Here is a 27,501-nt window from a genome sequence, read left to right as displayed (position 1 = left end):
ATGTAACCCAAAGATTTGTCAAGATAAGGAATATCATTATCTTCCCAGAAAGTTTTCTTGGGCCCCTTCCTGATCAAACCTTTTGCATATTCTCCAAAGACACCTACTGTTTTGGTTATTTTTCCCACCAGAGATTAGTTTTACCTATTATAGAACTTCATATAAATCGAACAATAAAATATGTACACTTCTGTATAAGGTATCTTTTACTCAGGTACCTCAAAAATTTTCAGGCACATCAACATTGTATGTATTAGTAATTTGTTCATTTCTATTGCTTAATAGTATTACATTGACTGAGTATACCATAGTTGATTTTTGTTTTGTTTATTTCTCATTAAACTTTTGTTTTAATGGATCTCAAAATTCTTTGACAGATATTTGGTCAAGTTGTGTCTGTAAAAAGTACTGACTTTTGCCACACACACACAAGTTGTCCCCAAAATATTTCCCTTTCCTTCTGAAGGTTTTACAATGCATTGTTATCATTAACCAGTCTTTTACTATTAAACTTAAATGGCCAATTGACACAAATAGTTCTGAGACCATTCTTCCATCACTGATTAAGACTGGGGTGGCAGGTATTGGTGATATATTCATTTAGCCTTCTGAGCTTCTGGGCAGACTTGGTGACCTTGCCACTTCCAGTTGCCTTCTTGCCCACTGCTTTGATGATACCCATAGCAACTGTCTGTCTCATGTTACAAAGAGCAAAATGGCCCAGAGGAGGATAGTCAGAATAGCTCTCAACACACATAGGAACCATATCAACGATGGCAACATCACCAGATTTCAAGAGCTTGGGACCATCTTCCAGCTTTTTTTCCAGAATGACAATCTTCTCCTTCTGCTCAGCGAACCTGCAGGCAATGTGAGCTGTGTGACCATTCAGCACAGGTGCATATCCGGCACTGATTTGGCCTGGATGGTTCAAGATAATTACCCGAGCTGTGAAGCCAACTGCTTTCATTGGTGGGCCATTTTTGCTGTCACCAGCCACATTGCCACAATGAACATCTTTGACAGACACGTTCTTGATGTTGAAGCCCACGTTGTCCCCAGGAAAAGCCTCACTCAAAGCTTCATGGTGCATTTCAACAGACTTTACTTCAGTTGTAACATTGACTGGAGCAAAGGTGACCACCACACCAGGTTTAGGAATACCAGTCTCCATTAGGGCCACAGGGACAGTACTAATACCACCACTTTTGGAGACATCATAGACGGGCAAGGACTTGTCACTTGGACAAGTTGGTGAACAAGTTGGTGGCTGTCCATTCTTGGAGAGACCTGCTTCAAATTCACCAACACCAGCATCAACAATCAGGACAGCACAGTCAGCCTGAGATGTGCCTGTAATCACATTTTTTATAAAGTCTCCGTGTCTTGGGGCATCAACGATGGTCACATAATACTTGCTGGTCTTGAATTTCGACAGGGAGATATCAATGGTGATACCACATTCACATTCAGCTTTCAGTTTGTCCAGACCCAGGCATACTTGCAAGAGCCTTTTCCCATCTCAGCAGCCTCCTTCTCAAATTTTTCAATAGTTCTTTGTCAATCCCACCACATTTGTAGATCAGATGACCAGTAATGGTAGACATGCCTGAATCTACATTTCCAATGACAATGATGATCATATGAAAGTCTTCCTTTCCCATTTTGGTTTAGGTTTAGGGATGGTTTTCATGATACCTGTGTTCTGGTGGCAAACCCGTTGGGAAAAAGCTGAGTACATGATAATTTATCTATTTTTTTTTTTTCCTGGACACTAGGGCTGCTTCCAGTTTTTAATCTAACATAAATAAAGATGCTATGAACATTTGTTTTAGGTCTTTATACGGGCATATATTTTAATTTCTATTTGGTGACTACCTACAAGCAGAATTGCAGAGTTATAGGGTAAAGTATGCATCTAGTTTTATGAGAATCTACCAAAAGTTTTTCTAAGATTTTTGTACTATTTTACACTCCAGCTACCAGGGTTTGAGAATTCTAGTTGGTTAATATACTCACAAACATTTTATGTTGTGTCTTTTTAAATTTCAAACATTTTGGTAGGTATGGAGTGGCATCTTATTGTGATCTTAATTTTTATTTCTCTGATGACTAATGATGTAGGTTACCTCTTCAGAAATATATATGGACCTTTGTCAGATACATAATTCATGAATATTTTCCTCCTGGGATTTTGCTTACCTATTCAATTTCTTAATTGTGTCTTTTGATGAACAAAGGTTTTTTAAAATTCTGATGAAGAGTAATTTACTCAGCATTATAAAAATAAAATAATTTTTCTTTTATGGTTATTGATTATTGTGGCCTTAAAATAAAACTTCTTTCTTCCAACTCCCCAAAACCCGTTTTCTTCTAAAAACATTGTTACATGTTTACCTTTTATGTTTATGTGTTCTAATGTAATTATTCAATTCTCCCAGCATCATTCTTAGGCTTCCTTTTCCCCATTGCTTTGTTTTAGTGCCTTTGTAGACAACTGAACAATCTGACAAGGTGGGCCTATTTCCGAGCTCCTTATTGTTTCACTGATTTACACCAGAATTATTCTGTCTTGGTTACTGCATATGTATGGTAGATCTTGAAGCAAGATCTTCAAGCAAGATCTTGAATCAAGATAGATTCTTGATTACACTATCAAAAAGATAGTGTAAATACTTATTTTCTTCTTTTTGAAGATCGTTTTGTCTATTCTAGTTCCTTTGAATTTCCATGTACATTTTAGAAGCAGATTATCAATTTCCACTAAAAAAAAGCCTGATGGATTATGACTGGCATGGTTTTAAATCTCTAGATTAATTTGAGAAAAATTGATATCTTAACAATATTGAATCTTCCTATTTATGGATATAGTATCTTTCTTTGTTTCAGAATTTTTCAGAAGAATGAGTGGTCACTACATCTTTTTTAGAAATGAATGAGTAATGAAATGAAAGGCATAGCAGAAAGCAGAGCAGGGGAAAAACAGGTAGAGAGGGAAAGTTGGAAAATGTGGGTGTGGCTTATACTATGTATGCAGAGCATACACAATTCTTACGAAACAAAAGATCAAAGATCTTGAGAAAGCTCTGTAATCAGAGTATTTTAGACCCAGTGTAGAGCCAAAGCTGCAAAGCAGTAAATATTTTATTATGTAAATGGCATATCATAGCCACTTCACATGTATGTGGTTAACATGTAAGATAAAGGAATGATGAGTGAAAAAACAAATTCTAATCTTATCCTAAAAATTAAAAACAACAACAACAACAACAACAAATGCTAAGATTGTGCTTAGAATTAGGTTTCTGTTTGGAAGTTAATATAATTATCTCATACCCACAGCTCTTATGGCAAACCAGATCTATTGCTGGCTGACTAATGAGGAACAATGATGATCAGTTAAGGTACTGAATCGGGTTCTCTTCCTGATGTTTTTGTTTCATATACTAAGTCATGAGGATAGTAGTGTTATTGATACCATATAGCAGTGGAAGTTTTTATGATATCCATAAACGTGGTAATGGAAGTTTATTAAGATTACTTATTATAAAGAAAATCAACATTTTTGAAGTGGAAAAATGACTTCATAGTGGTTTCAAATTACCTACAAGATAGTCTTTGATTAATGAAGTTAAATGAATTAAAAAAGCAACAACTGACATATCAGTAATATTCATTGTTCTCAGAGTTTCCTTTCTTTCTCTCTCTGTCTCTCATACACACACACACACACACACACACACACACACACTTTTTAAAAAAATCAATTTAACAAAACAGAAAGTTTAAGTGGTTTGTCTGACTCATAAGGTGAATGTAATTTGTATTAGGACTTTCGGGCTTTAATGTGACATATTTCCATATACACTACAGCTTCCTGAGTAATCTTAGCAGGTGGTGAAAAGAAAATATGTGAATGGTTATCACCCACCCTATTCTGTCTTGCTATATTAACTGGATTTAAAAAATTTTACTACTACAGAGGCCATCTTCAAACCAGACCCAGAAAAGCTCTACTAGGGTTTTTCGGGTAATTTTTAAACTAAACATTCTAAAATTATAACTAAGCAGTAGAATGCTAAAACATTAAACTTTTTTTGTGAACTGTTTTGAATCAGATTCCAGAAATCAGGTGGTACTTCCTCTCCTTCACATGAATGCTTCATCCCAATTCTGAAGTATGAATTCTTTCTATCCATCTGTATAATAGAAGCACAAAATACTTTAAGTTGTAGAGATATGCTAATGGTTTCTGCTTTAATATGCTCTTTTGCTTCTATTTGGTGAATTTATCTTTTACTGATGATTCCTTGCATCACATAATGAATTGTTCCATTTACTGTACTAAAAGAGTGAAAAACACAAGGTTATATGTTTTCTTCTCTAGACTGTGCACGAAATGCTACATTAAAAAAACATGAAATCTGTGGCTTCTTTTAAATGTCATACTATAATATGTGTTCATTTTTTTCTTTTATAATAATAATAATGCTGAAAATAACTTAGACATCAGCTGTTCAGCCTCCTCATGTCATACATAGGAAACTAAAAACCAGAGCTATGTAGCAACTCACATAGATAATTAATACTTAGTTCACATTAGAATTCACCTGGGTCTTCTGGCTTCTAAAGCAACACTGCTTCCATGACATGAGAGAGAGCCACAAGGTACTTGTCCATTTACTGTCAAAATGGGATAAGCAGCCATCAAGAGAATCCCAAACATACTATCTTGTCCCAAACACATTCTTCCCTGACTGCTTGTATGACAGCAGCCTTACCAGTATCAGTTACCCAAGCCAGATAATAACTCATCTTCTGCCTACTGGTCCTGCATATCGATAAAACCTAGCAAGAGTTATCTACTTCCATAGTCCTTATAGATACTATTTCTACTCCATTTCTCAAAAGCCTGATAATATCACACCGGCTAATGAATTCTCTTCCACCACTATTCTATCCCAGTTCACCAGTACAAGTTTTAATGATTACACTGCCACCTACCAGAGGCTATTTGTGTTCCACCTACGACTAGTGATTAGGGTCTTACTGCCAGCCAAGTGGTAAATGATCCAGTTCCAAAATGCCATCTCACCATCTGCTTTCTCAAACTTTTAGTGATATGAAGTTCTACAGAGTTGGTTCTTCAGGAAGCAGCAATTAACATGTAGATGATTTCTCAGGGAGTAACCTTGAGAGCAACACCCTTGGAAGGAAAGATTAAAAAGCAGGACTGAGCAGCAATGGACATTGATTTAATTTTAGTGAGGGCCTCAGATCACTCTGTGGAGTGTTCTGAAGTTGCGATAAGGGAGCTGGCATTTATACCCCTACATCAACTAATCATTAGGATGCAAGGCTGCATGTCCTTGATCGAAGTGATTCTCTTCAGCTAAGGCAATTCTGCAGAGGATGACACCTAAAGATTTTCTGCCAGCAGTGGGGGAACAAATCTTTCATTCTTGAAGGGAATGTGCATAGCACATCACAGTGGCCACCACACTTCTTTGGAAAATTCACAGTTTGTCATTTTTCATATCACTGTTACCTATTTATTGATATCATCCCACCTACTACATGGAAGGCATATTGAAGATAAGATGTTGACTTTTTCAACTTTGATCTGCCTGGCAATGTCAGTTACTCAGTTTTATATTTGTGTTATTGTGCTGCACGAATGCATGGCCTTTTCTTTTTCCTAAAATCTTTATACTAAATTGAGCATTTCTACGATGCAAAGTTAAAAATGCCAACAATTGTTCCAAGTGACCCTTTCTTTTTTCTTCTTTTACTGGTTATCTTGTACTCTATTTTAAAGATACAACTATGCTGGGGTGCCTGGCTGGCTCAGTCAGTAGAGCATGCAACTCTTGATCTCAAGGTTGTGAGATGCATTGGGCATGGAGCCTATAAATAGCTAGCTAGCTAGATACAGCTGTGCTATAAAATTCTTCTCCTGGGGCACGTGGGTGGCTCAGTTGGTTAGGCATCCAAATCCAACTCTTGATTTTGGCTCAGGTCATGATCTCACCATTCATGAGTTTGAGCCCTGCATCAGGCTCTGTGCTGACAGCGCGAAGCCTGTTTGGGATTCTCTGTCTCCCTCTCCCCACTCACTCTCTCTCTCAAAACAAACAAACAAACAAACAAACAAACATTAAAAAAAGTGTTCTCCTTCTATCCTTTTCAACTCTGGCTGTATCCAGAAATTATGGTGATTTTGAATGGATCATACCAGAGACAGTTTATAAAGTTTAAATATTTTACTTTTAAAATATGTCTAAAGTCTCTATTAGCTGCTCTTATCATTTTGTGTGTGTGTGTGTGTGTGTGTGTGTGTGTGTGTGTGTAAATTATGGAAAAGATAAAATCTAAAGTGACATAAGAGATCACCTGGACTTTAATTATTTCTCCATTTCAGCATGAAGCTTTGTGCATACCAGATCTTCAGAACTTCTGTTTATTGAATCCACATATTGGAATATTTAGTGCATTGGAGACTTTATCCAACAGTGATGAATAAGGTAATCAGGTCACCAGTTGACCAGCTCCTTAGCAACCAAAAGTACAAATTGACCTCATTTGTACCAATAGTTCCCTCAGAACAATTTGTTTAAGGTATAAGAACAATGAAAGGAAAAGTAAACTTTTGCAATGTCTGAATTATATTTATAAATATGCATCAATTCTAGTTGAACCGTAATAAATTGGAAATTTGCCCAAAACTTGAGGAAGAAAGTTGGAAAGAAAACATGCCACATGGACTTCTAGTATTCTTTTAGTTTTAACAAAGTAGTAGACAGTGTTCCCATAAGATTGCCCCTCCCTGATCATACAGAGACATTATTTACTCTACACTGCTTCTTTAAAACTGTGTCCTTTTTCATTTGTGTATTCTGCTAGGGGCTATCAGTCATAGCTTGGTAAGATGACAGGTCCTTAGCAATGTGTTTGCACTCCCTGAGGAAGACAGCTAATAGTTGACGGGATTATATGCTTAGTGAGCTGAAGGCTGACAATATTTCATTATGCCAACAACAACATTTATAGAAATAAGGCTCAAATAAGTTCAGCTAGCAATGTTCTCTTCAAGGAAATTGATAATATGAACTCTTTTTCTGTGTAGAATCAATAACATAAGAATATTTCATACTATACTATGACAGGATGTCTATATGAATGGGCTCCTAAGTTAATAAGCATCCTAATAATACTCTTCAAAATTCAAAGAGTGTAAAACTATGGAACTAAAGATGAGGAAGTAAATCTGATTGTTAAAACGAATAAGGATACAGAAATGGTTAGTGGTTCTCTATTTAGTTGTGTAGCGTCTTATACAAATAGCCATTTCTATTGTTTTGAAAACTGACTTGTTATTGTTTTATTTTTATTTAAAAAATTTTTGGGGCGCCTGGGTGGCGCAGTTGGTTAAGCGTCCGACTTCAGCCAGGTCACGATCTCGCGGTCCGTGAGTTCGAGCCCCGCGTCAGGCTCTGGGCTGATGGCTCAGAGCCTGGAGCCTGTTTCCGATTCTGTGTCTCCCTCTCTCTCTGCCCCTCCCCCGTTCATGCTCTGTCTCTCTCTGTCCCAAAAATAAATAAACGTTGAAAAAAAAAAATTAAAAAAAAAAAATTTTTTTAAAACATGTTTTGTTTATTTTTGAGAGACAGAGAGACAGAGTGCGAGCCGGGGAGGGGCAGAGAGAGAGGGAGACACAGAATCTGAAGCAGGCTCCAGGCTCCGAGCTGTCAGCACAGTCTGACATGGGACTCAGATTCACGAACTGTGAGATCATGACCCGAGCTGAAGTCAAACAGTTAACCAACTGAGCCATCCAGGCACCCCTGTTATTGCTTTAATGCTACAAATTCAAAGAAGAAATTGCAGCAGTACAGAAAAATAAAAGATTAAAAAATTCTCATGTTTCTCCACCTAGAACTAATTATGATAGATATTAGGTAGAGATTATTCCAAACATCTATAAATATATGGAGAGAAGGATAGACACACTAATAGAGAAAGAAATTTTATAAAAATAAAATCACATCTTGCATGCTATTTTTAACAAAAAACATTGAAATTTATTTTTTTAAAGTTTATTTATTTTGAGAGAGAGAAAGTTCAAGCAAGGGAGGAGCAGAGAGAGAGGGAGACAGAATCCCAAGCAGGCTCCACACAGAGCAGAGCCGGACACACGGCTCAAACCCACCAACCGTGAGATCATAACCTGAACTGAAACCAAGAATTGGATATTTAATCAACTGAGCTACTCAGGCGTCCTGAATTTATTTTTTATTATATTTAACAGAATGAAAGAAATCAGACTGCAAATAAAGGAAATGGTAAAGTTCAGATTCTTTTTGTTTTAATTTCAGAAGATGGTAACTACTAAACTTTCCCTAAAAAGAATAAAAAATTAAAAATTAAAAAATCCTTTTTTTTCTTTTTATTTTTTAAAACCAATTACTACCAATTTGTCTCCCTGCTTTGGAAGCAAAGTAAATTAGTACACTCTACACTTTTCCACTTCTCTATTATTCTTAGTTTTGTTAATTATACTGTTAAGTTGCTATGGTTTATAATATTTACATTGTTATATGACTATAAGTCCCATAGTTATTTTTTCTTAAATCTGTATTCAAATGCTCCACACTCATATTTTAGCAAAGATTATCTATTTTCAATTAATTTATATATATATATACATATATATATATATATATATATATATATTTATCTTTGTTATTACATTTGGTCATCAATCAATTTTTGAAAGAAAGGATCTTGGGGACTACATTTCCTCAATTTTTTCACGAATTTGAGAAAATTCTGTAATTTTAAGAATAAGTCTATGACTTAATGAAGAACAATGCTAGGTATAAATGTCTTGTTATAGTTTCTATTTCTTATACTTTTATAAATGTAGATGCTGCTTTATTTTTCTCTGGCATGGTATGCTGGTGGAAAGATGTCTAAGGCCACCCTAATTGCCTCCTATAAGCTACTCAAATCTCCATCCATAACTTAAATAATTATTTTCTAAGCTATAACTTATCATAAACATATATTTATCTCTTTTCATATAACTGTGTGTGACCTATAAATTCATTTCAAAAACTTTTTAGCCATTGTATCATTGAATGGTTTTAAAGACTACCAATTACATTTATGTTGGATGGTCTTTGTCCTCTTTTCTGTATTTTTTTCTCTTGATGAATTTCATTTGTCTCTATCTATTTCCTACTTTCTCTACATTTATTGCAATAAGTAATTAATTATAAGTAATCAATGATAAGATAAGTAATTAAAATTGAACTCTTCTATTCTTTTAGATGCTATCCAACTTCTTGGTTTATAATAATGCCATTTTAATTCTTTATTTTTTTCCTTCAGTAATATTTCTTTTAATGTGATTCTGCTATTTGTAATAATCTTATCTTTGAATAATTTTTTTCTCAAAATTTATGTCTTCACTAAATTCCCCTTTAATATGGAGGTTTTCTTATGGTGTTTGGATTATAATTTCTTCCAGACTGAGTTCTTCATTTCTCTTTTGTTTAATATGTTACTTATTTTTGCTATAAAATGTTCATGTTTGCAGTGACAATTCTTTATATTTTGCTCACCCAAACATTCCATTTACTTTTATTTCATTTTGATGAACTTTCCTTGACTCTTTTACTCCCTTTATAAGATTTTGAACATGGAATTTGAGGAATAAATGTTGCTTTCTAAAAACTTCATTCAAGTCTGAAGGCACAGGATTGGGAGGAGATTTTCTGGAACTTCGTGGAGTCTTTGTTGGAGGACTTGAACCCTACTTGTTCTTTGTTATTTTGTTGAGAGCCTTAAGTTAATGTTATGGGTTGAATTACATCCTCCAAAAGTTGTTGAAGTCCTAACCTTAGCTTCCTGTGAATGTGACCCTATTTAGAAATAAGATATTTCAACATGATCAAGTTAAGATAAAGTCATTAGCATGGAGTCTCACCCAATGTGACTGTATCCTTGTAAACAGGGAAATGTGGACATTGTGGTAGATGTGCACATGGAAATAATGCCAAGTGATGATGAAGGCTGAGACTGAGGTGATGCATCTACAAGTCAAGGAATACCAATGATTGCCAAACAGCCCAAGAAACTAGGAGAGAGTCACAGAACAGATTCTTCCACGCAGTCCTTAGGAGGAACCAACTCCACTGACACCTTGAGCTCAAATACTGAGCCTCCAGAGCTGTGGGACAATAACTGTCTGTTGTTTATGCCACACGGTTTGTGGTACGTTGCTATGACAGTCCTAGGAAACTGATACGTCTAGTTAGGATTATTTCTTTTTATCATGGGGAGAAAGGTCATTCAGTTTTGGCTTATTGCCCCCAATGAAACCTAAAGGTCTGAATTTTTAGGCATTTTTTTTAAACAGGGGAGGGGGGATAAGAGTAATTAAATCCTGTTGTTGTTCAATCTTCTCACATGAAGATAGGAGTCTTCTCTTTGTCTCTTACCTTATTATTCAGTTATTATTCCTTCATTTATTCTCAAGAGCTCATTAAGTTTAGACACGGAAACATATTAAAATAGATTCTACCTAAACCCTTTATCTGGATTCATGTTTGGCTTTGAATGCTTTTGAAAGAAAAGATGTCCGTGTTGTCTTGAACTTGGCAAGTCTTATGCCAAGGATCCTCTGAGCCCTGAGCTCTAATATGAATGGCCCTGTGCAGATGTGCCCTTCTCAATTTCTTTGGTCTCTAGGCTAGTATTAGATCTATGAGCAATCCCTCATCCATTTAAACAAAAGGGAACATTCTAATAAGAGTGAATATGTCACTTTTTTATACAAATAATGGTAGTTCTAGGGGTGTCTGGGTGGCTCAGTCAATTAAGCATCCGACTTTGGCTCAGGTCATGATCTCATGGTTTGTGAGTTTGTGCCCCACATCAGGCTCTGTGCTGACAGTTCAGAGCCTGGGGCCTGCTTTGGATTCCACGTTTCCCTCCCTCTCTCTGACCTCCTTCCCCCCTCAAAAATAAATAAACATTAAAAAAAAATAATGGTAGTTCTAGAAGAATGATATGTTTGGATAATAACAACTGAATTTCTAATTTCTCTCATATCTCCCCTCTCTACTGAAGCAAGAGGAGCAATGATGACTACTTATCTCTGTACAAAAATTATTTTCCTGCAAGGAATCCAGGCTGAAGGGATCAAGCTAGTTCTCACTTCACTTCTATTCAGGGGCAAAGGAAAGAAAATGTTAAGACATTGGAACATAATAACTGAATTCCCAGTATTCTCAATTAGAGTATCTTCATTTAAATGTATAATCCAACATTTTTTTTTCTGACTGCCAACATACTTAAGAGTAGTTATTTCTCTTAGCACTCCTCATCAAAAAAGAACTACTACTTGGGCACCTGGGTGGCCCTTGATTCAGCTCAAGTCATGATCTTTCTCATGGTTCCTGGGATCGAGCCTCACAATGGGCTCTGTGCTAAGTGTGGAGTCTGCTTGGCATTCTCTCTCTCTCTGCTCCTCCCCCACTCACTATCTGTCTCTTAAAAATAAATACACATAAAAAAAAGTACCACTCAAGCTTAGGAAAACTATATTACAGCAAAAACAAGCAAACAAACAAAAGGCTTAATTACTGATGAATAAAATCTATGTACTGCTTTTTTTCTTTATATATTTTTTGAGAGAAAGCAAAAGAGAGAGTATGGGAAGGGAAGACAGAGAGGGAGAGAGTGAGAACTCCAAACAAACTCTGTGCACTGTAGTCACAGAGCTTGATGTGGGGTTCAAACTCACTATCCATGAGATCATGACCTGAGCTGAAATCAAGAGTTGGACGTTTCTGAGCCACCCAGGCGCCTCTCTATCCTGCTTCTTCATCCTAATCGGTACAAAACTAATTAATCCTGTCTGAATAAAGTAACATTCATTCATTACAGAATACTTTATTAGGAGATTTCAATTCCTGTATTAGGCAGTGATAGTTGTTTGTGGCTTCCTTTTTGCACATTAGTCTGTGAAGGACAATGATCCTTATGAGCAAACACTGGTCCTGGAATCACATATCTTAAACATAGCGGTGCAGCAGTTTAAATGTGTTGACATGCATACAATAACAGAAGCCAGCTGATAGTGGCCTAGACAAATGAACTTCGTTGTTTTCTTTAATTACAAAAAGTCTGGAGGTAGATTTCCTTTACTGTTGATGGGCCAAAGGACAGAGTGCTGATGCCAACCACCATAGTCCCTTTCATTAGGAAAGCGAAGGAGGGCTGCAGAAACAAGTATTTGGCTAATTCTATAAAGAAAGGCATGGAGACAGGATTTGGGAATGCTTATTGAATCAACCATTCATCAGGAAACAATATGAAAATAACATATTTTACATGCTCTTTGTTTTCCTATTAGCTTATTTTCCACATTTGTCAGCAAGCTTCTATTGAGTAATGAATATTCATTTGCTGGATTAAACTCTTTGGATTTAAGGTACTCAAAGATCTGAAGTTTTCTATTTAGAATATAATAAAAACTGACTCACTCCTTAACTCCTTTTAGACTCTTCCACCATTTCCATTAGGAAAGTACTTTTGTAAACTATTTGCTGACTCTAAACGTTGGAGTTTTTCTTGCATGAGTCAAAATAGACTTAGCAATCAAGTGAAAACTACGATGGCCACAAATACTCACATTTATATTCTGATCCATTTCACATACATATTTGTGAGATAAAACAAAAAAGTGACAACAGCAAAACCAGGATCGGTGAGCCAAGAAAAGTGAGAGCCTAAGAAATGATTCAGGAGCTCCAAACTGGTTTTGAAACTGAACAGTGGCTTCTGAGGATATTTGCCTCAGGCAGTCGAGTTATTAGACTCTGGGTTAAACTAACAATGGGAAGCCCCAGACGTGAGGGATTAAAGTTAATATTTACGTGAGCTTTGAACTGTTGGGACCCCTTAGGTTAACTAGTTACATAATATTAATGGGAAAATTTAGTTTTATCACCATTTCCCATAGAATGGGAATGTATTAAATTTTTTTTATAAACGTTTAACAAAAGTATTACAAAGTATCAGATTTATCTGGGGAAAAGTATCCTGTGGGAGATATTTAAGGCACTCAGAACACCAAGATGTTTTAAAAAAATAATAAAAATAATAATAAAGGAAAGAAGGTTGAACAATAGAAAGGCAATTAGCTGAACTTAAGAGGCAAGAGCAAGCCTCTTAAAATCTCGAGTCCTAGTGAGCCCAGCAGAGGGTTCTCTTCAACATTAAATCACAACATAATCAATGGCGTCTGGGTGGCTGGGGTAGGGAAACATGCTAAGTACTGACTTTTTAAGATGCTTTTGAAAACCTTAAAGCTTCAGACTAAAGTGTTTGCTAAAGAGAATAGAGTGGATGTTACAAACACTTTGATTATGTATGTATGTATCCAAAAAAATATTTATAGCAAGGAGGAGCAGAAAGTAGAGGAAAAAACAGATGTATGAGGGAAATAAAAAGCCATGTCTGTAATAAAAGAAGGAAAACAACAAGTTCTCAAAAATGGGCTCTATTGTTGTGACCTAGACCTGCCCTTACCACTCAACCTTGCTGGTCTTTTTCTTCTTCTTCTTCTTCTTCTTCTTCTTCTTCTTCTTCTTCTTCTTCTTCTCTTTCAAAAAGGTACATGAATTAGAGAAAGCTTCTCAATCCTATTTGGAAACCAGAAGACCTTGCTTCCTGCCCTTAGCATGGTCGCTCCTTCTGCCAGAGCCCAGTTTCCTTGGAGCACTTTCTCTATGATTCTGTGCAGGCTAAGTAGGGCATAGCAGAGAGTTAAAAGTACTCAAGACTATCAGTCTAAGGTTTACCCTTTTCTGTGAGTAAACCAGATAATGTTTTACTACAATTACCTCCATAATTCATGGCCCATTGCCCATATCAAAACGATAGGCTTGCTGTTGTTAATGCTATGGGATTGGTTTTAACCATTTGTGAGATTGTTAAAAGTATTTTTAACTTGTACAAAGGCCACATGGTTTTGACCTGTAGCAAGCTGGACAAAGAAAGAGCAACAGAGTGCCAGCCCTTACAGTTACATATCTTGGGCAGATGCCAGGCAAAACTGAGTCACATAGATTGCATTCAGCATCGGATCACCATTCTTCTCAATGTTGCTCTTAGCGCTCCACCCCACAGTCCTCAGGGTATCTTCTGGTTGTTTAAGAACTCCATCTTCCCTGTTTTCTCTGCTGGGAACCTGTTCTTATCTAACCAAACTGGCCCCAGTTTCTCACCCCAATAGCTACCCAGGCATATATTTCTGTAACAAAGGCTAGTGTTTACAGTGGTGATGTGTTGAACTGTGGATTGTCTGCATCATTGCTATTTTGGGTTACAGGCTTTTGTGAGTACTTTTAGCATCTTGCTGTTTGATCTTACTGATTCTTGGCTTTGTTTTAAAGGATGTCTTAGCTTTAAATCCCCCCAAAGAGACCCTGGGACAAAGGCTTGTTTGTACGTAGTTACTTAAGAAAGAGAGAGACAAAACAGAAAGTGGGAAAGAAGGGGAAAAAAAGCCAGAAAAAAAAGCCAGTACAAGAATCTGCTACCTATTTATCCACTGCAGGTGGCTGGCACTTGATCCAATGTGACTTTAAGTGGAGACATATGACATATGCCTCAGAGCTGTCCAACCAGGGAACAAAGGAGAAAGCATATATCCATCAGTTCCTGGCCCACTGGTCAAGGATGAGGTCATCAGTATTAACTCCCCAAGCTCCCTTGTTTGTCTGCCTGAGCACCCAGAAAATCCCTGCAGCAGAAGAGAAGCCCATGGCAGAAGCAGCACTCTGCAATGAGTCTGTGCAAGGTGCTATCAGGATGCAGTTTTGTGAAACTAAGTAAAGGTTCAGTGAGCTGGTTTTGTAATAGAGGCTGGAGGAAGGGGTGGGACAAATAGAATCTGAAATAGTATATAAGAAGTGTTAGATATACTGGAAAGGCCAGTTCTGAAATTCCTAGCCTCCAAGGTTGTCTCCTCTCAAGATGTACATGAGGCTGGATAAAGTACTTTCCTTAAGGAGGGTTAACCAAATAACAAAGTCAGACATTTTTCTCCCTCTTGGCTTTATTACAAGAGAGCCCTAATGAATGGGCCTCTTTGGCCATGAGTTATTCTCAGATGCAAGCATGTTCTAAAGTGTTACCAACTTTTCATTAAAATGAATAAGGATAAAAGCATTACATAATCTATAATAAAATCTAAATATCAGGAAGGGTCACAGAGTAAAACATTCTGGTTTCTTTCACTTCTTATGGATTTGTCAAAGGAAGCCATGTTCTATGAAACATTTCAAGAAAAGCAAAGAACTGCTTTGAAATAAATCAGGGTATTTAAGTGGGTGAACAGAGAATTCAGAAGTCTAATTCCATGGAATGTTGGTATCTAAAAAGCAGGAAGTTAGGATTCCTTAGTATCCCATCAAGCCATACAATGCCAGCTTTCCTGCATCTTTGGTTTTGCATGGTTTGCTCATAGTTTCCTCTTAACCCTTCCAATCCAACTCAAATTCCATCTTTCCTTCAAGATGGTGCCCCAAGCCCTTTCTCCTACATCAACCTGTCCCTGAATCTGTGGGCCCATGTGAACCTTTACTTTTCTTTATCTTTGTTAAAAGCAAACTATAGTTTGCCAGTATTTCCAAACTGCTGCTTCACAGACTGAGCAGATAGAATATTTAACCACATACCTCAGTTTGCTTCACTTCTCTTTCACTGATGGAATTCATGGCCCAGTTCTTCTCTTCTCTACTTCATTACCTGATATATATTTATATGAAGTATTACATACATTGGAAAACATGAGTCTACCTTTTAAAAATGGAGCATTCATTTATTTAGTCATTCACACACACACAAAAATGTATTAAAACACTTACTCCAAAGTAGGTACTTGGGCTGGGAGCCATATGCATAAAACTAATATGGTTCCTGCTTCACAGAGCTTATGTGGGGCAAGGGAGAGGGTAAACACCGGCATGCAATTTGATTTTTAAAAAACGCAAAAATTGAAAGCTGAATAATGTGCTAAGAATGAAATAAGGAGTTGAGCTGGAGAATAACACAGATGGACTTTAAACCCAGTGTTCAAGGAAGTGTTCTCTGGGAAGGGGATACTTAAGCTAAGTCCTAAATGATGGAAAGGACCTAGCTCCAAGGAAGGTTGGGAGGAGAATATTTTAAGAAGAGGGTTACAGCATGGAAAAAGTCCTTGAGCCAAGTGGACTATAGAGGACAGTGCCCAAGAGGAGACTGGAGGGATGGGCAGGGCTGCCTCATTCTGGACCTTGTAGCATAATGAGCATTGTGGTTTTTTTTCTAATGTGTAATGAAAATTCTTCGAAGGATCTTATGTAAAAGAATGGCATAATTGAATTTGCTTTAAAATGATTAGTTTGCCATATGGAGATTAATTTGGAGATGGGGTTGAAGGGACTAGTTTAAAAGAGGTTGTTCTGGCCTAAGATGATTGGTGACCTCCACTAAGAAAGAAAAGAATAGATTCAAGATGTATTTTAGAGAAGAGATTGTCATGTATGGAACAAGAATAAGGAAAAATACATTTCCTAATATTACCTTGGGTAAATTAAATAAATTTTTTAGTATGCTTGCTTTCTCTCATACACCAAATTACTAACTCTTCAGGATAGGATCAATTTCTTATATGTACTCTATATTTTCCTTAAATTTCTGAGAACAAGATAGATGTTTAATAAATACTTGTATTCTTGTTCAGTTTTTATTAACTAAACCACAGGATATTTCATCAAAATTATATTAGATGGAAGAATAAAATACTGTGAATACTTTCAAGTCTTTCCAATGCTGTTTTTATTACTCTGTTACTTGGTGGATAGATGCTAAAAAACAGAATGTTGACTTTTGTGGGTGTTTCATAAAAATGAGAAATCTCTCTGCTTGATTTAGCATTGATTCTGCCAAACTATTCAGCGTGGTTTCCGACAGAACACAAACTTGGCACCTAAAATAGGGCACTGTGTGCCCTTGCATTTGGAGCTGATCAAAGCATTCGTAACCCGTGTAGACTCTGGACAACTTTAGAAAACAAAGGCAAAATCTTCACAAGATAGTCCCAAGCAAAGGGGACACACCAGCCCTCTTGTAGCAAAAACACTTTCTCCAGGCAAGTTCTGAAGAGGAAACTACCATCTGCACACTTCCCTTTCACACGCTTCCCCTTGTAGTGATATCCTTTTCTCCACCAAGTACCAAAATTTACTCTCAGGGAAAAGACCAATGAGTGTACTTACATAATGGCATATGAAATTCTTGAGGGGGTTGTATTTCCCAGGAATATCTGGTGCCAAAGTACTTCCATAGATTTCATTTTAGATACGGAGGGGCTAAAGGGACAGTGCTCTTCATAAAGAAATCCTACTGGAAGGTCAAATGGTGATTCTTCCTACTGCTCTGACTGACATGAGGTCTGCGGAGGATGTGAAAACAAAACTCTAGAGTGGGTCTGGCTGAGGACAAATTGGGAGGATCCTGGCAGCCCACATATCTAGGAACTTTCCTTTAAATTCAGAGGTCTCTGATTCTCTCTTTGGCATCCCTCAATCTGCAGCTTTTAAAGAATTCCAGAAAAATTATATTGCCTTAAGCCATGGAAGGCCTCCACATCCTCTTGTTGGACCTGGAAGACCTAGTTGCAGAAGGGAGGTTTGTCTCTCTTGTGTTTGCTAAGGTTTGTCATTTATGCCGTCTAACATTTGAAGAGAATAATCAAATGTTTGGAAGTTTCAGATAACTGTCAGCATAGTGTTTGGGATTAAAGGCTAAGTTTTGGGGGCGCCTGGGTGGCTCAGTTGGTTAAGCGTCCGACTTCAGCTCAGGTCATGATCTCACAGTTTGTGGGTTTGAGCCCCGCATAGGGCTCTGTGCCGACAGCTCAGAGCCTGGATCCTGCTTTGGATTCTGTCTCCCACTCTCTCTGCTCCTCCCTCGATCATGCTCTGCCTCTCTCTGTCTCTCAAAAATAAATAAAAGCTAAAAATTAAATAACTAACTAACTAACTAAATAAATAAATAAATAAATAAAGGCTAAGTTTGGGAAACAAGGGCCTCATGTTTATTAATTGTTCCACAAGAGCACAAGTCTGTCTACTGGACCCAGGTTGGACTGCATGATTCTCTTTTTGAGTAGCATACTATTGCTATGTCCTGTGGCTCGCTGATTCTGGTTCTGACCCTGACTCTTAGAAAATTTTATGTTATGTTCTTGACCTTTATGGGACAGAGTGCAAGACTCTAGCTTCATACCTTTGTCCACCTCTTACATACTGACAAACCTTCATATATGAACAGGGATCAACTATCACAAACCCTTCGTATACTCCCAAATTCCTGAACCCTTAGTAGTCCTCGATACTATGTATACTTTAATGACATGGAAGTCTTACCTCTTAAAACTCTTTGTAAAGTTCTAGATCATGTGAAATTTCCCTCTATGATGAAGATGTTCAATCTCCATGTAGACCCATTCATACTAGCTTTAACCTCTGAACCATATGAGCAGATCCTTTCTCTTAGGAGAATCTTTCAAAAATTTGGAGTCAGCTATATTTCAGCCAAATATTTGGAGTCAGTCTTCAATTATTCACCTTCTTTAGATTATTAGCTCCAATTAATTCAACCATTTCTGATAATAAAAGTTTTAAGACTTTTTACTGTCCCGTGTGCTATCCCAATCACTACACTTTTCAAACATTTCTTCCAATGATTGATGCACAGAACAGAATACCGTAACTCAGGATTCACCCTAAGGCACATGGAAATGATAAGTCTTCCTCGTCCTTCATACTACGTCCTATTCAGATTAAGGTGACCCTTTCTTAATGTTCTGATCACTTCTCAGATGTTGGTATTTATTTGCCATAATTCCAATCAAAAACTCTAAATAGCCTTCAGTGTGTGCCTGCCATGCTCTTAAAATATTATTTGTTTCATTTTATTTATTCTTATTTGACCAACATTCCTTCTTTATATTCACTTGTTTCCTTAAAAAAATTTTTGATATTTTCTAAATGCCAGTCACTGTGCTATTTAGTGGGGAGACAATGCTGGCCTACATATCATGCCCCACCTTGTTCACAGTTTATAATCTAAGGGCAACTAAAAGAAGTAACTAATCAATTACAAATTACTATAATGAATTCTCTAAGGTGGTGACTAAGGGTGTTACTGGTATATAAATGAGGTAGCATAGGGAGGTTTTTCTGGAATAGGTGGCACCTGAGTTAAGGAGTTGAAGTGGGTACAAAACAGGAAAGGAGGATTAGTTCAAGCATAGAATCTTCTTATCTAAAGAGCCAGGCATGAGGCTGAGCATGGTGTTTTCTCAAACTGATTAATAAGAATAGGTAGAGCTTATGCAGGATCTGAGAGGCAGATATTAATGAGAGATGACTCTAGAAATATAAGGAGATTCTAGACTCTGAAAGACTTGGCACTGTAACTTGAAAGAAATTGGTAGCCATTGAAGGATCTGATGGAAAGGAGTGACACATCATTCTTGTATTTTACAAAAATTACTTTTCCTGTTGTGTTAAAAAGAAACCACTCAAATCAGGGAAATAAGATGGGAAATTATGGCAGCTATCCAGGTGCAAGATCATGATGGCTTAAATTAAGAAATTGGTAGAGGGTTTAATTGAAAGGCCTAAGACATATAAGGACATATGTTATGAGGACACATCTATTATATTAGATGTTTGGCTGACAGAATTGGTAGGATTCAGCACTCATGTCTTGGTGGATTAACTAAAGTCCAGGAAAGTGAAGAATAATAACTAACTTTCTGTTTTGGAAAAGTATATTGGTTGTATCACTCACTGAAAGAAGACTTAGATTTGGAATGCAATAAGAATAAGGGATTCATTTTAGACATATTGGATTTGAATTCCTATTGGGTCATTCAAACGTGGATGGTCAGTAAGCAGATACACATAAATTAACTACCTGGGATTTAAAAAAATAGATCTGTGAGTCATTACTATATATGCACTGCTTGAAATAAAAGACCGAAGAATTGTAGAATGAGATGAAAAGCAAGCTCTGGGTAGAATGTAGATGAAGGGAAAAATGGGAACCCCAAAAGGAAGATGAAAAGTATGGGCATAAAGATGGTATTTTAAAAAAAAAAAGAAGAAATAGCGGATTGTGTTACCATGGAAACCAAAGAAAGAGAATGTCTTAAAGGAAGCAAAGGGTCAAGATTGCCAAATGTTGCTGAGCACTTGTGTTCATTAGATTTAAAACTAGGGAATTTGTTAGACACCATGATGAGTGTAGTTTTAAATGATAAGGGGAAATAGCTGCTTGTAGATAAAGGAGACTGAGAGGAAACAGAATAAAAAAAGGTGCCTGCAAAAGCAGGAATTCTCTCTTGGATGCTTCTGAAAATAGTAATGTAGATTTTGCTCATGTCATTCTAGTGAATATATTGTTACCATTTCCATTTTTTGGACAGTTTTTGTTTTGTGTTATTTTTAACTTTAGAAAAGTTTTATCCTGGTGCAAAGTGGTAGTTACATAGGGTGAATAAGTCTAGAGATGTCACATACAGTGTGATGACCACAGTCAATACTGTGTTGAATACTGGAAGTTTGCCAGGACAGTAGATTTCAGGTGATCTCACCACACACATGGAAGATAACTAGGTGAAGAGATGGATATGTTAATTGGCTTGACTGTAGCAATTATTTCACTATGTATACGTACATCAAGTCATCAGGCTGTATGCCTTAAAATATATATAATTTTTAAAAATAAAGGATAAAAAGATAACAACAAAATATTACTTAGGGGACCAAAACATTCCCCGTGGACAGTTTTAATTGTTAAAAAAATAATGTTTTATGCATAGAAAACTCTGTCTTTCTCTATTCATTTATTCATTCCACCAATAATCACAAATGCTAAGTATTACAGACACTGGGCTAAGCACTGGAAATAGAAGAATAACACATAGTCCTAGACTTCCAAGAGATGATAGTATATATAGAAAAGACTAATGCCCTCTTTAGCACTTTTTTTGCCTTCTGATTCCTCACCAAATAAAGTTAATTCACTCTAAAAATGGTAGCTCTTCAATATTTGAAGATACTTATTATACTTCCATCTGATTCTTCTGGCAACCATGAAAAATTTTAAGGTATTCAATGTGGAAAACAAATCTTTCATTAGCTAGGTAAGTCTTTTGTATAGTAAGCTCCTAAAATGTGACAAGGGTGGAAAACAATATTCCTAATTGTAATATGCTAAGAACAGAATAGTTAATCTAGACCCATAGATAACATTAAAATGATCTAGACCCATGGATCATATTAAACAATATTCCTAATTATAATATGCTAAGGACAGAATAGTTTATCTAGACCCATAGATCACATTAAAATTATCTAGACCTATGGATCATATTGAAATGGATAAGCTTTTTTGGGCAACTGAATCTTGATGCTGGCAAATAATGAGATTTCAATCAGTCACCTATCTTTGGATTTTATATACAAACGCTTAAACCAATAGTCTCCAATCCTGGTCACATGCAGTTGATATTTGCAATGAAAATAGATAACTTCCCACTTATTTATTTTATATTTCATCTCTGTTTGTTGATTATTTTTATTCTTTTAAGTAGGCTTCATGCCCCTCATGGAGCCAAATGCAGGCTTTGAACTCACAATCTTGAGATTAAAAACCGAGCTGAGATTAAAAGTCCAACACTTAACTGGCTGAGCCACTCAGGCACCCCTGCTTTTAATCTCAGTTCATATCATCATTCCAAACTGTGTTAATCTCTAGACATTCATTCTATTATTGAATGTCTTGGCAATCAGTCTTTTCTTTTAAAATTTTAACTTATTTTGATATTCATTAAAATTATCTACGAAGACATCAATTAGCACAGGACTAAACATAAATTTGAGAACTATCCGGCTTGATGTCAATCAATAGATAATTTAATGTTCTTTGGTTTGTGGATTTTTTTTTCCTGGAGGGGAGGCAGGTGGTTGGGGTGAGGGTGGCTAACTATCCAGAAAACAGTCTTACGGAATTCACCTAATTTGCATTTTTCACCACTCATTCTAAAGACTATCATGAGAGACTTTTGAGGTTCCTGACAAAAATTCCAGAAAGCCTGAGATTTAGAAGGGCTATGTTAGCCCCAGGGAAAGAATCCACCATTTTTTAAATCAAAGGTTAACCTAGTGGTATAAGAAGGTCAGTGGGTCATAGATCTTCCGTTACCTTAACCAAAAAACCCAAAACCAAAACGAAAAGAAACAAAAACACAAAACCCCAACGCCATCGCAAAACAAAATATAAACAATTTTCTCCAGACACATCAAGGCTTGTCCTACGTAAATAGTGATTTTCCTGTCTTTGCTTTGAGATTTTAAATGTCAGCCAACAATCTTCTTGGCTTCTTTTTCTGGCCCCAACTCCTCTTGGCCATTTCTAAAACCTCATGGAGACTGTTTGCTTCTCCATACTACATATAATTAAGAGTTCAATGTAGCCAAAAATTAACAAAGTTCCCATATAATATTCTGATTACATTTTATAAATTCTAAGCCATAATCTACTTTTACATTTTAGTCTTACCCTACAACAGATAAATATTGCTCATCTTGGTATCTAAGTTAATTTTCAATAACTTATGGTAAAATTCTTTTAAAATTACAGTTTTGTTTTTATTAAGGAAGTAAACCTATATTCAATATTGCAGAACATGTGGAAAATAGAGAAAATGTAAAGATAAAAACAACATAGCTGGTAACATTTTGGCAAAATATCTAACATTTCAAATACTATATGGATCCCATATTACAAACTTACTTTTTTCACTTGGGCATTTATTTTGAATTTTTTTTCACAGTTGCTTTAATTTTCTCCCACAGAATGATACTGAGGATAAAGAATTTAGTCATATAGATGTACTAAAATATATTTAATCCATGTCCTTATTTATCACCCTTTATTTTCACTATCTTGAAAAATTACATAATAAATGTGTGAATTTCTGATTATTTCATAATACATATGTATAGAATTAGACACTAGGTCAAAGAAATCTACATTTTTTAATGTTTTTGATACATATTTCCAAACACCTCTCCAAAGGTACCATTATCACCAACTGTATGACCGGCAATATCATTGATATTTTCTCTGCCTATTTTATCATATACTGTATCTATTCACCTGGTTCTTCCTTCTTTCCATCAATCCATCTTGTTTTATGAAGTATTTCTAAATAAATTGCAGACATCAGTACACTTTTCCTTAAATACTTCAGCATACATAATTAACTAGTGTTTAATATCTGTTTATGGTTTTTTCTTTTAATATAAGAATATAAGATATTAGAATATAAGAATATAAGATTTAATATAATAATATAAGAATGCATGTCATAAGAGTATTTTTGCTGAGTTCTGACTAATGCGTATGCCGTGTTACCCAAAGTACCATCAGTGTGTGTGTGTGTGTGTGTGTGTGTGTGTATTCATATTTGTACTGATATGTATATGAATACATATATATAACATTATAGAATTGTTTTGATCATTTATGTTTTTATTGAGCACTTTTAAACCTTCTCTTTTCCTCATCTCCCACATTAAGTACAATGACAAGCCTGACCAAGTCTATCTCAAATCAGTTTTCATTCTTTTTCTATTGCTCCTCTCGTCATCCCCTTTGCTTTGCTATACCTCTACACAAGCATTGCAAACATTTCCCTTACTTATAACCATGCTCCCCTTCAGTGCATTTTTCACATAGAAAATGGAAAGATCTTTCAAAAATATGAATTGGGTTTTGTTACTCTCTTGCATTCAGTTCATTCAGAATTCTTGCTGTGGTCTACAAGACCCTGCATGACTTGGTCTCAGCTCCCTCTCCACCTTCATCCTTTGTCTAGCTCCTTCATGGTCTGTGCACTTTAGCAATATTGGCCTTCTTCTAGCACTTTCTCTCCTCAGGACTTTTTACACCTGTTTATTTTTCCCCTTGCCTGGAGTGCTATAGCTTCCTCTCTTTGCTTTTTGTCTTCATATATCCTTCTTTTTAAAAAATTTGTTTAATGTTTATTTATTTTGAAGGAGAGAGAGAGAGCATGAGCAGGGGAGGGGTGGAGAGAAAGAGGGAGACAGAGAATCTGAAGCGGGCTCCAAGCTCTGAGCTGTCAGCACAGGGCCTGACATGGGGCTCGAATTCACTAGCTGTGAGATCATGACCTAAGCCAAAGTCGGACATTTAGCCAACTGAGCCTCCCAGGCACCCCTGTCTTCATATATCTCTTATTGAATGAAGTCTTTCCTGACAACTTAATGTATCTTCCATTGTTAGTCTCTTGAATCACTCCTTGCTTTCTGTTCTCCAAGCATTTATTATAGTATACAATTAGATAATGTTTTGTGTGTTTTCTTATTTCGTGCATTTCTCAGTCCCTAGGCTGTAAACTCGACCAGAGCACTGTATAGTTGTGCATCACTTTTGGGTGGTCTGTATTTGGCAACACAGCAAGTGCACGGTACACTGTCAGCAAATTGTGCAACAAATGGATGGATTTTGCATGCTCAGCTACAAGCTGCTAAGGAAACCTCTAGCAAAATGTTTTTCACATGCTTATTATATATGTTTAGTCCATGTATTCTAAACATGACTGGAAATGGAGAAACACTTCATAAGATACATGATGAAAAAAAATAACAATCTAAGATAGGGAGGATAGACAGAAGGAGTGTTCAGTCCTAATCCTTTCTTAGTAACATGATTTCTTTCCCATTATATTTGAACAAACTTTCTGTGTCAGCTCGTTTATTTTTTTTTCTTTCACCCCAAAGCTATAGCTCTAACATACCCTTTGCACACAACAGTACTTAATCAGTTAAAGGAAAGCACATGATACACAATTATTAACACTCTATCACAACACAGAAGCTGTTAATGAAGAATGTGTTGCCTTTTCTTCCTGCTCTATACCACTAGCCTAAAACTGATACTATAACTTGAGGAACTCTTTCAATTTTTTGTGACTTGTAGATAAAAATATTGGTAATTACCTACTAAGCTGCAACAGCATGTTTCATTAGAGACGTTTTTTTGGACAGCCATTCCTGTAAACTCTGACTGTATGATTGTCCAAGTGAATGTTTTCAGATTTTAAGCATGTCACAGTGAATTACATCTCCAGGCCTAATATTCTGACCACTTACAAAGAAGGTGCAAGAAATGCTACATTTCTGTGATGCTAAGGTGAGTCAAGACTAAATATCCCTTTGCCTGCTTTATTCTACTATAAAGGAAAAAGTAGAGAGTAGGGGCTCTGATTTCTTTCTTTACTTTACACTCTCAAATGTGAGCTCCAAAGTATTCGTATTTTCCACAAACCCAGCCCAGAAAAAAAAAAATAATATTAGAGGTTCATGAATGCCCTGGCCCATAGAATAGGGAGTAATGTTTTAAAAAATCTTTCAGGGCTTAAAATGCCTTATCAATATTTCTTTGCTGTTTATACTACCCACCTCCCACATTCGTTGCTGTAACTTTATTGTGGTATAAAGATAATGGAAAAAATCTTGAGAGGTTTCATTAAGTATTGGATCTTTGAGAGAAAAATATTTCCACGTTGACAGAGAAAATAAAGAGTTCAAAAATAGCATTTCTCTAATTGTCACTACAATGGCCATGTTTGCGGTCTGGTAAATACCGTGGAAACACATAAAGCTTAGGCAGTGCCTGGAACATGCTAAATTAACTTAGCCCCTTTCTCTACTTGAAATTTTGTCTCCGTTTATTTGCTGCATACCTAACTTCTTGTCTTTGTGCTTCAGATTCCCTAGTATCTAAGTGATTTTTATAAATGCTTCATTTATTCCTGAGACAGAGCATTTCACTATGGATGCAGGGTACCCAGAGTATCCAGAACGTCCCTCTTTACCATCTTATTGAGTCATATCTCTTCAACTAAGCAGCAATATGTTGAAAAGTCTGCTACCTTAGAGATAGTGCCAACCTCAGTGGGTCAGAACATAAATACAGCTTTCAAAACTAGTCTTAACCCAGAGTTCAGTTTTGCCAATCACGCATCATTCCTTTAGTCCGCCTGGTTCTTGCAAGTCTAAGCTGGGCTAGAATGAGGGCCTGATGGTCAGTAGGAGTGATACCCTCCTCTGAGAAAGGTTTTGTGATTATTACTTTTTTAATTTATGTATTTATTTTGAGAGAGAAAGAGAGAGAGCAGGGAGGAGCAGAGAGAATCCTAAGCAGACTCCAGTAGAGCCACCCAGGCATCCCTGATTATTATTAATATTGATTGAAAACTTATAAAGTAACAATAAGAGGTTAATATTTATTTCAATCCCCATAATGATCTTTGAGGTAGGTGTTATGATTATGGCCATTTGATAGATGAGAAAATGAAGATTTGTCCAAAGTCATACAGCCACTAAACACCAGTTAATAGAATTTGATTTCTGATGTGTCTGGCTCCAGAGTTCATGATCCTCATTTTTCTACTCCTCTCCTTCCCTCTGCATGGGAAGGAACAGATTCAGGCTCATTTTTCCTAGTGCCTCTGCTTTTCTAGAAGAGATGAAAGAGAGACACTCTGGCATTGCCGGAGCTTTTCTGGTTTACTCTTTATTTAATAATGTTAAAGAAAAATTATATACCAGACACGTGTTACAAATGTCAAGGAAGACATTGCTCAAGACAATGACAATAAAGTTCAAAACTACTACTTCACTTTCCTTCAAAGGAAACACCCATATAGAAGGTAACTCCTGCTCCTGGCCTTTTCCATTCCTTCCTTAAACTTAAAAAATAGAGGCTCGGGGCGCCTGGGTGGCGCAGTCGGTTAAGCGTCCGACTTCAGCCAGGTCACGATCTCGAGGTCCGTGAGTTCGAGCCCCGCGTCGGGCTCTGGGCTAATGGCTCAGAGCCTGGAGCCTGTTTCCGATTCTGTGTCTCCCTCTCTCTCTGCCCCTCCCCCGTTCATGCTCTGTCTCTCTCTGTCCCAAAAAAAAAAAAAAAAAAAAAAAAAAAAACGTCAAAAAAAAAAAAAAAATAGAGGCTCAAAGGGGGAAAAGGATCCCAAAGATTATCATCCAACCTTCTTGTTTTATAGATCATATAGATATCATGGGTCCCAGAACCATGCCCAGTGCATTGTTCCTTCTCTAGCAGGAAATATTTGAAGACAAAGATTTTTCCCTTAATCATGGTTTATTCTGAACATTATTTAAATAACATTATTGACCTTTACAAATGCTTTCTTAGATATGTCAGAATCATTATTATTTTTATAGAAATATTTTTAATAATATCATATTTCAATTCCCTACATTTTAGTTTAGTCCTGTTTCTCATCAATATTGCTAAGGGCTCCTTCAACTGTTTAAG

The 27,501-nt window shown here is 36.4% G+C and overlaps 1 protein-coding gene and 1 long non-coding RNA gene across 2 annotated transcripts; both read right to left on the bottom strand.

Moving 5' to 3' along the window:
- Positions 1-452: 452 nt before the first annotated feature.
- Positions 453-1,664, bottom strand: LOC123577404 (elongation factor 1-alpha 1-like). Its single transcript, XM_045439644.1, is given in 3 exon segments — positions 453-1,491; positions 1,494-1,559; positions 1,562-1,664. Coding segments are annotated over 3 exon segments (1,104 nt in total). The 3' UTR covers positions 453-556.
- LOC123577406 lies at positions 453-18,188 on the bottom strand. Its single transcript, XR_006701828.1, has 4 exons — positions 18,174-18,188; positions 4,928-4,930; positions 3,357-3,361; positions 453-550 (listed from the first exon to the last, which is right to left on the bottom strand). It is a non-coding gene; the product is annotated as an uncharacterized LOC123577406 (long non-coding RNA).
- Positions 18,189-27,501: the final 9,313 nt, after the last annotated feature.

This window comes from Leopardus geoffroyi, chromosome A1, assembly GCF_018350155.1.
Source record: "Leopardus geoffroyi isolate Oge1 chromosome A1, O.geoffroyi_Oge1_pat1.0, whole genome shotgun sequence".
NCBI lineage: Eukaryota > Metazoa > Chordata > Mammalia > Carnivora > Felidae > Leopardus > Leopardus geoffroyi.
Note: the sequence above shows the minus strand (reverse complement) of the source record. Positions and strands in the feature narration are given on the sequence as shown.